The following is an 11,849-nucleotide window of genomic DNA, read 5'->3' on the forward strand; positions in this document are numbered from 1 at the left end:
ACTGCTTTTTGTGAAATAAAGTGAGCAATGTACACTAAAGTTTCCTGTTCCAAGAAATAAAATATCACTAACATGATGAATGGAAGTTTTTGTAAAGAGACATTTAAAGTGAAGCATTCAACAATTTCAAATAATGATGAAATTAAAAAAAAGTATAACCTTAAAAATGTACAGACAATACCAAGCCCAGAGGGTATCGAGACCAAGACAAGACCAACACAAAAAAGTCTATAAACTGCAGCCAGATGCTGCTTCGTTTACAGGTGTCAGGCATATTTATGTGTTTTTGCGATGCACTCGCACAGCCGTCCTCACCGCTGTCTACTGTCTCACTCACTTACTAAGAAGACAGACGCATGCTCCACTTGACTGTCGCGTCTCTCACCCTCTCTGTTTTTCACATATTGATATTATCCTATATCCTCGCACGTGATTGGCCACAATATGGAGGGATTGGAGCATAGCTGAGCCACGTGTGAGAGCTGAGCAGCGAAAGGAAATTAAGTGAGAAGCCGGCTCTCGCTCAATGAGAGTCGACTCTTCTGATTCACTACAAAGCACTCTCTAAGCACGGCTCTTAGAGCTGATGCTTTTGTGCATGACACATTATTGAACGTTACGTTGTGTGTCATGGATACTGTTGACTCCAAATCTCCTTACCACTATGTAGATCTGAGACAGCAAGACCGAGACAGCAAGACCAAGATAAGACCAAGGGATCCGAGACCAAGACAAGACAGAGACCAAAGTCCGTCTAGACCAAGACAAGACCAAGACCATGTAAAAGTCTCGAGACCAAGACCGGTCTTGAGACATCCAAATCTAACTGTAGGTCTACACTAATTTAAGTGGAAGAATATGGATGTGTCATAATCCTGGGTTTTTTGACCCAGCATTTTGAGTTTTAGCTTATTTTGATGTTTGTGGTTTATGTTTAAGTACTTTAGGTTCTCTAAGTTCATTTCCACTAAACCTAAGTTTCCATTATAGTTTATTGTTTTTCAGATTCTCCTTGTGTCTTCTGCCCTTGTGTTTAAGTTTCCCTCACCCTTTGTGTTTTATGTTTGTGTGTCTTATGCTGTCAAGGTTGTTTTGTCATGTCTGCATTCCATTCTGCTTCCTGTTTTACTGTGAAAGTCTCTGTCCAGTATGCACTGTGTCTAGATTTCTTCCCCTTGTCTGGTTAGGTCTGATTTGCCCCAGCTGTGTTTCCACCTGTTCCCCATCCTCTCATTATATTTCTGTGTATTTAAGTCCTCTGTCCTCCTTTTTTCAGTGTCAGCTTGTCTTTTGTGCCATGTCTCCATGGTCCAGGGCTCTTTGTATCTATACCAAGTTTCATGTTTAGTTTTTCATGTTTATTTATTTTTTCCCCAGTTTCGGTTATTGTTTATTCTCGTCTTTGTTTGCCTTGTGCATTACTTTGTATTTCTCCATCAGCCACTTTAAACAGCTCGCTTTTTGTCTGTCAAGTTACATTCCATGTTCCATTTTGTTTGCACTTGGGTCTACTATTCATACTTCACACAGTCAGCTACTCAGCTAGACTGTAACAAGTGGTGCTTGTGTTTTATAATTCACATGCAATACTGGGTCCGTGGCGCTGCTGGAGACCACGTGATCGGACAAGGTGTTTGCTGTCAGTCCCACTTCGACAAGCTGATGTGAAACCTGCGCTGCCAGTATTTAGTTGGATTGCGCTCTTGAACATCCGCTCCATCGCAAACAAATCCTTCTCTCTGAATAAGCTCTTCACAGGAAAAAAAAACAACTGGATTTTCTGTTTCTCACTGAAACATGGCACAGGGATGGCAAGTCTATTCACCTAAACAAACTGCGCCCTGCTGGCTGCTCTTACTTGGGCGCCCCCCATTTACGTCGCCGTGGTGGAGGACTTGCTGTCGTCTTTAAGGACAGTTACATATGCAGAGGTATGCAAACTGAAAACTGTTCTTCTTTTGAGTCGAAACAACTAAGGTTGGCTCTACGAACATATTTTATCTTTGACAGTTTGACATGACAGTTTCAGTCTATCACCCTCCTGTCTCTGCTACTGTGTTCTTAAAGGATTTTACAAACTTCTAATCTTCTATTATCCAGCTGGAGAAAGTTTTGATTCTTGGGGATTTTAACATTCATATTGACGATGCCTCATCAAACTCTGCAGCTGAACTTTTATCTGTATCTAATTCTTTTGACTTTGTCCAACATGTCTCTGGTCCAACCCATTTAAAAGGCCATACCTTGGACCTTGTCTTTTCCTTGGGCCTCAACATTGGCAACGTGTTTGTCGAGGACGTACTTTTGAGTGTTCATAATTGTCTTTTTTGAACTCAACTTTAGTTCTAAACAAACACCTTGGAAGTTAAAAACTCAGACGCATAATAAATGAGACTACTACTGGCAGGTTCTCCATCATATTTGACAGTTCTCTACTTTTTACTGGAAATGATGTAAATATTCTTATTCAGTCCTATAGATGTTGTAAAGACTCACCTTTCAGTACACTCACTTCACCCGATGCACCTAGTTTCTTTTCCTCACCTTTGATTGGGTGTGGTGCTTGCCCTTAATTGCACTCACCTACAGCTAACTCCTTCTTCACTCCCACGTGGGGCGGCAGCTGAGGTGAGTTTCTGTTCGAGTTTCCTGAGTTCATGTATTGTGAGTTACTGAATGACTTAAATCACACTTTATTTCCTTTCAGAGTTAGCAGTCCATGTGCGTCTTTCCTTTTAGAATAGAAGAATAGAATAACCCTTTAATTGTCCCACAAGGGGAAATTTGGTTGTAACAGCAGCCAGAAAGACACATATACAACAAACAGGACAGAAACATACACAATTTTTCTTACATATTTACATTAAGGACAATGGTTACTATAAACAGAGTACTGTACAGTTATCAAATTAAATAAAAATTACTACAGATAAGAGGCAAAGCAGGTTGTAGTGCAAATCGGTTGATTCAATTATTGCAGTTACAGCGAAGATGTAAACATCTGTTTGTTGGGAGCAGTTCTGATTGTACAGTCTGACAGCTGCAGGGAGGAAGGACCTGCGGAAACGCTCCTTCATGCATCTAGGATGCAGCAGTCTGTCACTGAAGGAGCTCTGCAGTTCAGCAACATTTACATGCATGGGGTGGGAGACTCTATCCATCAGAGATGTTATTTTGGCCAGAGTCCTTCTGTCTCCCACCACCTGCACTGGGTCCAGGGTGCATCCCAGAACAGAGCTGGCCTTCCTGATGAATTTATCCATCCGCTTCCTCTCAGCTGCTGATAAACTGCTGCTCCAACATACCACACTGTAAAAAATGACAGATGCCACCACAGAGTCATAGAAGGTCTTTAAAAGCGCTCCCTGTACTCCAAATGACCTCAGCAGGTAGAGTCTGCTCTGACCCTTCCTGTAAAGAGCATCAGTGTTGTGGCTCCAGTCCAGTGTATTATTCAGGTGAACACCCAGGTACCTATAAGAGTCCACTATCTCAATGTTCACCGGTGTCAGTGTGGTGTGTCTGCGTCTTCTCGCTCGTAGACCGCGAAGGCCGGGTACTCCGAAGTGTGCAGCCCCTGAATTGGGACACAGCTCGAGTCTTGTTAGACTTTACCTCAGCCCTTGACACAGTTAATCATACCGTCCTGATAAATTAACTGAGAGACCTGGTTGGGATGTCTGGCTCTGTTCTAGACTGGTTTTCATTCTACATGCCATGTCGGAATCTACAGAGCTGCTGTGTGGAGTTCCTCAGGGCTCCGTGCTGGGACTTATTCTGTTTTTAATATACATTCTTCCTTTAAGCCAGATAACACGGCAGTTTCCTGATGTATCTTATCATCTTTTTGCTGATGATATTCAGCTATTCTACTCATTTAAGCCTTCTGAAGTTTATAAGCTCTCCGATCTGACTGTTTAACCAACATTAAACAATGGTTGAACAATAATTCCTTACAGCTAAACCCAGAGAAAACAGAAACTTGGATTATTGCACCAGACAGTGCAATAACTGATATTAAACAGCGACTAGGTGATTTAGGTTCCTTATAGAAGAATAACCTTAGAAATCTAGGTGTTATTTTTGATCAAGCATTTTCTTTGGAGGGACATTTAAATCAGTAAGAACCTGCTTTTTCCACTTGAGGAACATTTCCAAACTTGGATCCATCGTGTCAACAAGTGAACTCGAGATGATAATTCCATACTTTTGTCTCTACAAGACTTGACTACTGTGACAGCCTGTTTACTTGTCTAAATGAGAAAGGGCTAGCTCGTCTACAGGTTGTTCAAAACTCTGCAGGGAGGCTACTGACCTGCTCGAACAAGGGAGCTCATATGACCCCTGTTTTAAAGTTGCTCCAAACGCTACCGATCAGACTTAGGTTCCATTTTAAAATTCTAGTTTTAACTTTTTAGAGCATTACAGGGACAGACCCCTCCCTACATTGCTGATTTGATTCGTACACATACCTCTTCTCGTAACCTGAGGTCATCGAATCAAAACCTTTTAGTGGTCCCTCACACTCGTTTTAGAACTTTAGGGGACCGATCTTTCCAAGCGGTTGCATCCAGACTGTGGAATGCACTTTCTCAATTTTTATGATGTCTGGACTCTGTGGAGACCTTCAAAAAGCTTTATATAGACCATGGTTTTTATGATGTATTTATGACTGTATTGTGTTTTCTTACCTTTCTTGTAAAGCACTTTGTGACCATGTCTGTGAAAGGTGCTATATAAATTAACTTTACTTGCTTACTTACTTACATCATGTCAATCAAATGTGTGGCTGTCTACGCCTGTGATCGATACGTCCCTTGTGAAACCCAGTTATGATTCCTAGAAAGGACAGCACTTTAAAAAAAAAACTGTTTTAATTGTTACTGGGATAACAAAGAATTAACGTTGAATGATACTAATATTTAGTATTACTAATCCAGTCCTTCTGAATTGTCCAGTAACAGTTTCCACTGTAAACATTCGATTACATTTCTGTTTTTATCTGAAACACTTTCAGTTTCACATCAATCTGAATACTACCTTTCCTGGAATGAAGCACACCTTTCTAAGATCCTCCCAGATTACTGATCTGCCAGTCGTGTAATAAGATGCAAAACAGAACATTTCCATATGCTTTAGATCAGTGTCTTTGCATCAAGGAGACAAAAACACGTTTTTATCTTGAAACAGAAAGTAAGACGTGATTTGAGGGCAAGAGAAATGGTGCAACAAGTAATTGAGCTGCATCGAGAAAAACGGGGCTGTTCCATCTGTCAGGAACTACTAAATCCAGTCACTATTCCCTGTGCGCACAGCTATTGCATGAGCTCTATTAAAACCTACTATAAAAACGAAAGTAAAATAGCAAAAACTACTATAAAAACTGACTGCCATTATTCATATGTGGTGTCTGGTAAAATGAGCTCAGGACAGAGCACAAAATATATTTAAAGGTCCTTTATTATTCTTTGTTATTTTGAACAAATTGAATTCTTAAAAAAACAATTAAAACCTTACAGTGAAAATGATCCTCTATATGAGTCCATCAACAGTTATAGTGGGGTGGTTTCCTGTTTAAATTAAAATCCATAACTCACATTAACTAGCAGAAAACTCATAACCCCTGTACTTATTAGATAGAAAATATACACAATACCCACTAACAAATGCACAGCTGAAATGGTCAGAACAGTACTGTATCAAATTACAAGACCAATCTGTCTACTCCCTTTCCTGGAATAAAGCACACGTGTCTAAGCCCCACTCAGTTTATATACTGCTCACCTCAGACATTAGTCACACCCTACGCTCAGGTCAGTGTCTACATCAAAGAAACGAAAGCAGCTTTTTTCTGGTAACTGAAAGTGAGATGTCACAGACTTCCCTCAAAAGGACCTTGAGTTCAAATTTCAGTGCATATTTGCATCCGGTAACAGAAAGGAAATCTTTTAGACATTTACAGTCGTGGTGAGGAGACATGGCGCAGCAACTGATTCAGCTGGATCAAGAAAAGCTGAGCTGTTCCATCTGTCTGGACCTCCTTAAGGATCCAGTCACTATTCCCTGTGGGCACAACTACTGCATGGACTGTATCAGAAAATGCTGGGATGAGAAGGAAGTACAAAGCTGCCCTCTGTGCGGGCAGATTTTCATACCGAAACCTGACCTGGTGAAAAACAGAATGCTTGCTGATTTAGTGGAAGACGTAAAGAAAGCAGGACTTCCAGCTGTTTCGCCTGATCATGCCTATGCTGGACCTGGAGATGTGGCCTGTGATTTCTGTTCTGTGAGGAAGCGGAAAGCCTCAAAGTCCTGCCTGGTGTGTATGGCCTCTTATTGTGAGCATCACCTTCAGCCTCACTACAACGTAGCTCCAATAAAGAAACACAAACTCATCAAAGCCACTTCAAAGCTGCAGGAGAACATCTGCCCTCGCCATGATGAGGTGATGAAGATCTTCTGCCGCACTGATCAGCAGTGTATCTGTTATCTCTGCTTAATGGATGATCACAAAGACCATGTCACAGTGTCAGCTGCAGCAGAAAGAGCTGAGAGGCAGAAAGGACTTGGAAGAAATCGACAAAAATTTCTTCAAAGAATTCAGGAAAGAGAGAAAGATGTGAAGATGCTTCATGAAAGAGTGGAGGCTATCAATCTTTCTGCTGATAAAGCGTTAATGCAAACTGAGAAGATGTTCAAAGATTTGATCAGTCTTATTCAGAAAAAAAGCTCTGAGGTGAAGCAGAAGATCAGGTCCAAGCAAACATTTGAACAGAACAGAGTCAAAGAGCTTCAGGAGAAAATAGAGCAGGAGATCAGAGATCTGAGGAGGAGAAACACTGAACTGCAGCAGCTCTCACTGACAGAGGATCACCTCCATTTTCTGAAAAGCTACTCCTCACTGTCACATCTGAGTGCATCTACAAACGTACCCACCTACAACAATCTTACTCTGCAGTACTTTGAGAATGTGACTGCATCTGTGTCACAGATCAGAGATAAAGTGAAGGCTCTTCTCAGTGATGAATGGCCCAAAATCTCAGTTGGAACGACTAAAGCTGATATTTTACTGCCTCAAGGAGAACCCAAAACCAGAGACGAATTTTTGAAATATTCTTGTCAGATCACTCTCGATCCAAATACAGCACACACACTGTTGTCACTGAGTGACAGCAACAGAAAAGTGACACTGATGAGTAGAAACCAGTCATATCCAAGTCATCCAGACAAATTCCTTGATTGCCGGCAGGTCCTGAGCAGAGAGGGTCTGACTGGACGCTGTTACTGGGAGGTGAAGTGCAACGGGATGGTTGGAGTAGCTGTTGCATACAAGGATATCGGCCGTAGAGGGACCAGAGAGGAATGTGGATTTGGATTGAATGACAAATCCTGGGCATTAACAGTTTCAGGCAGCGGTTATGACTTCAAACACAACAACATTCCCACTCTCATCCCAGGCCCTCAGTCCTCGAGAATAGGAGTATATTTGGATCACAGGGCAGGAACTCTTTCTTTCTACAGCATCACTGAGACCATGAATCTCCTCCACAGAGTCCAGAAAAGGTTCACTCAGCCTCTCTATGCTGGACTGTGGCTTCCACAAAGTGCTGGACACACTGCTGAGGTGTGTGAGCTCAAGAAGAGAATAAACACAAAATAGTGAAATTTGATGCTCTGCCTTTTGCCGTGTGTTACTTGTTGAAATGTGTTTATCTATCCTGCACCTGTTAAAGATGAATCCTTATGGATATAAGTGTATTCTTTAATTTCTTTGATTGTGTTGTTTTCAATAGGTATGTGGGTAAAATTGTTTATTTCAAACAATATTCATTCAACCACTGTTTTGTTGTAACATTAGAAAAAAAAAACAAACAAACAAAAAAAACAAATATAAATTCATATAAAAATAACTTCAGTATATTTAAAATTAAAGAAAAAAAGTAATTATGTATCAGATATGTTGGAATCACAGTTATTATGTCTTGATGCATGCGCAATCATCCAGGTAAGGAAATCCTAAAAAGCTGATTCTGTTCATCTGGACGTAACGTTTTCAGTAGGAGAAATGCTCATGACAATTTGCATATTATTGATAAAGAAACTGACCTCACATACTATTATTCATTCAGTGGGCTAGTTTCAGTTATTGTGAAAATGTACTGTTTATAAGGTTGGGGGAAACTGCAGTCAGCTGAGACTAAAGAAGTCACTTGGATGACTGATGTAACGTTTCTCCCACTGGAAACCTTTAGATGAACAGAATATATTTTTTGGCACTTTTATTATAATTGTTGCTTTTTCTACTTTGATTGTATTTCTATACTTAAGTTGGTGGATTGTAAAATGTTTAATTTCAGTTATGTTTTCATGAACCTTTTTTTTATTTACTGCTGTTTGTGAAATAAAGTGAGCAATGTACACTAAAGTTTCTTGTTTCAAGAAATAAAATATCACTAACATTATGAATGGAAACTTTTGTTAAGAGACATTTAAAGTAGAGCATTAATGATGAAATTAAAAAAGTAAAATCTTAAAAACGGTCAAGGATGCCGGGGCAAGCCATTTGGTGTTGGTGGAAAAGGACACAAAATGCAGGCAAAAGACTGATGATATGAGTGAATGTTTATTTACAAAGTGGCAAAGTGAGAAAAAGAGGCTATGAGGCACGAGAAGCTATTGGGGGTGCCGGGGTGAAGGGCAGAGAGACACAGACCAAAGAAGAAAACACCATGAAACAGAGACGAGCCGACAAAGAGCACAGACCGACACACACACACACGCACGGTTATCAGGCAATGACACACAGATAATCCTAATTCACAAGATGACGGGAGGATACTAGCTGAACACAGTGATAACAGACACAGACCTTCAAAGTAAAACAGGAAATTCATAAAACAAATTCATGGATGACACAGGAAATAAACTTTAGGACTAAAAACGATGAGAATGAAACCTACATACTAATAACCATGAAGAAATGAACATCAAATCAGATAAAATAATAAACATAAAGATAAATACAAAACGCTGGGTCAACCACCCAGCACCATGACAAAAACGTACATACTGTAGGTCTACACTAATTTAAGTAGGAGTATAACAGTTGAAAATTGTTTTCATAATAAGGCAAAATTAAAAGCAGGAAGTAAACTAGCAAAGTGAAAATAAAAATGAGATATTTCAATATACCCATTATTATTATTTCAAGATATAGTAATTTTGCTGTAGGGGCTTTGGATTGATTGAGGATTTTACACTTATATTTTGGGATTTTCCAAGGTTACTTCATTTCTGGAGTGATTTTCAAAAAACAAATGTAACAGCTTTTGGGAACTGATGATCATTTAGATCCATTACTCTATACTACCCATATGTCTGTATGATATACCAGATGGAAACTGATATATTTGTCCAGAATTCTGCTCCATTTTGCTCCATATTGACAATATGGAGAGTTGCCTGCTTAGGTAAGTTGAGGGGTTTAAATAATGCTCAGTTGGTATTACAGGGCCCAAAGTGTGCCGAGAACATAATCACCACACCATTACATCATCAGCAATCTGAACCATTGATAAAAGGCAGGACTGAGTCATACTTTCATGTTGTTGTATCTATTATCAGTAACTCCCTGCACAATATTTACATACATACTTTAGTTATTAAATTATTGGAAAATGATTTTGTAAACAGAAAAAATAAGGTACAAATCATAACATACATAAAGATCTTTGATAGTGTACATACATACATCTTAACAAATACTGTATTGCACAGTTCAATATCTCTTATCTACTTGAAGTCAAACAGCTCAGCAGTGTGTCCAGCAATTTGTGGAAGCCAAAATCCAGCATGGAGAGGCTGAGTGAACCTGGTCTGGACTCTGTGGAGGAGATTCATGGTCACAGTGATGCTGTAGAAAGAAAGAGTTCCTGCCCTGTGATCCAAATATACTCCTATTCTGGAGGACTGAGGGCCTGGGATGGGAGTGGAAATGTTGTTGTGTTTGAATTCATAACCATTGTTTGAACATCTTAATAACCAGGATTTGTCATTCAATCCAAATCCACATTCCTCTCTGGTCCCTCTACGGCCGATATCCTTGTATGCAACAGCTACTCCAACCATCCCGTTGCACTTCACCTCCCAGTAACAGCGTCCAGTCAGACCCTCTCTGCTCAGAACCTGCCACCTTTCAATGAATTTGTCTGGATGACTTGGATATGACTGGTTTATACTCATCAGTGTCACTTTTCTGTTGCTGTCACTCAATGATAAACGTGTGTTCGCTGTATCTATATCCAGTGTTATCTGACAAGAATATTTCAAAAATTCGTCTCTGGTTTTGGGTTCTCCTTGAGGCAGTAAAATATCTGCTTTGGTCGTTCCAACTGAGATTTTTGGCCATTCATCACTGAGAAGAGCCTTCACTTTATCTCTGGTCCGTGACACAGATGCAGTCACATCCTCAAAGTACTGCAGAGTAAGATTGTTGTAGGTGGGTACGTTTGTAGATGCACTCAGATGTGACTGCGACGAGTAGTTTTTCAGAAAATGGAGGTGATCCTCTGTCAGTGAGAGCTGCTGCAGTTCAGTGTTTCTCCTCCTCAGATCTCTGATCTCCTGCTCCATTTTCTCCTGAAGCTCTTTGACTCTGTTCTGTTCAGATTTTTGCTTGGATCTGATCTGCTGCTTCACCTCAGAGCTTTTTTTCTCAATGAGACTGATCAAATTTTTGAAAGCCTTATCACATTCTCTGAAAGCTTTATCAGCAGAAAGATTGATAGCCTCAACTTGCTCTTGGAGCACCTTCGCATCTTTCTCTCTGTTCTGGATTATCTGTTGGACATTTTGCCAATTTGTTTCAAGCCCTTTCTGTTTCTCAGCTCTTTCTGCTACAGCTGACACTGTGACATGGTCTTTGTGTTCATCCATTAAACAAAGATAACAGATACACTGCTGATCAGTGCGGCAGAAGATCTTCATCACCTCATCATGGCGAGGGCAGATGTTCTCCTGAAGCTTTGAAGTGGCTTTGATGAGTTTGTGTTTCTTTAATGGAGCTATGTTGTAGTGAGGCTGAAGGTGATGCTCACAATAAGAGGCCATACACACCAGGCAGGACTTGGAGGCTTTCAGTTTCCTCTCAGAACAGAAATCACAGGCCACATCTCCAGGTCCAGCAAAGGTATGATCAGATGAAGCTGTTGAATGTTCTGCTTTCTTTAAGTCTTCCACTAACTCACCTAAAATCATGTTCTTCACCAGGACAGGCCTCGGTGTGAAAGTCTGTCTGCACTGAGGACAGCTGTGTGTTTCCTTCTCATCCCAGCAGTTTTTGATACAGTCCATGCAGTAGCTGTGGCCACAGGGAATAGTGACGGGATCCTTAAGGAGGTCCAGACAGATGGAACAACTCAGTTTTTCTTGATCCAGCTGAATCAGTTGCTGCGCCATTTTGTCCAGTCAAATGAAGTTTCACTTTCAGCTACTAGAGAAAAGCTGCATTCATTGCCTCCTTACACACTAATCTGTGGTGTATGGTCTTTTCAGCGCTTGCATTTGATCACATGGTGTTTAGATTCATATTTTAACTGGCTGAGGAGTAGAAGGGGAGGGAATAAACGGACTTTGTACCACTTTGAGACACGCAGTCAAGCCAGCCCCCACCTTAGTTTGCATTACGTGTATGTGCTACACATTACGGTACGGGAAACCTAGACCTGAATTCAAAATAAAAGCGATCTAGCGATCTAGTTGTGAATGTAATTTTAACATTAACCAACGTGAGTCGGTGATCAATGATATAATATACCATGAGATAAATATCAATACAGAAATAAACATTA

General features: G+C 40.4%; 2 protein-coding genes across 2 annotated transcripts; one reads left to right on the plus strand and one right to left on the minus strand.

The window, feature by feature from the left end:
• The first annotated feature begins 6 nt into the window (after positions 1-6).
• Positions 7-8,245, plus strand: LOC146510279 (E3 ubiquitin/ISG15 ligase TRIM25-like). The gene has a single exon (XM_085174741.1). The coding sequence runs from the start codon at positions 5,978-5,980 to the stop codon at positions 7,658-7,660; it is 1,683 nt and encodes a 560-aa protein (XP_085030867.1). The 5' UTR covers positions 7-5,977; the 3' UTR covers positions 7,661-8,245.
• A 59-nt stretch (positions 8,246-8,304) lies between these two features.
• On the minus strand, positions 8,305-11,811 carry LOC146510280 (tripartite motif-containing protein 16-like). The gene has a single exon (XM_085174742.1). It carries the CDS (start codon positions 11,455-11,457, stop codon positions 9,793-9,795), a length of 1,665 nt encoding a protein of 554 aa, XP_085030868.1. The 5' UTR covers positions 11,458-11,811; the 3' UTR covers positions 8,305-9,792.
• Between the last annotated feature and the right edge of the window lie 38 nt (positions 11,812-11,849).

Source organism: Neolamprologus multifasciatus, chromosome 10, assembly GCF_963576455.1.
Source record: "Neolamprologus multifasciatus chromosome 10, fNeoMul1.2, whole genome shotgun sequence".
Classification (NCBI taxonomy): Eukaryota; Metazoa; Chordata; class Actinopteri; order Cichliformes; family Cichlidae; genus Neolamprologus; species Neolamprologus multifasciatus.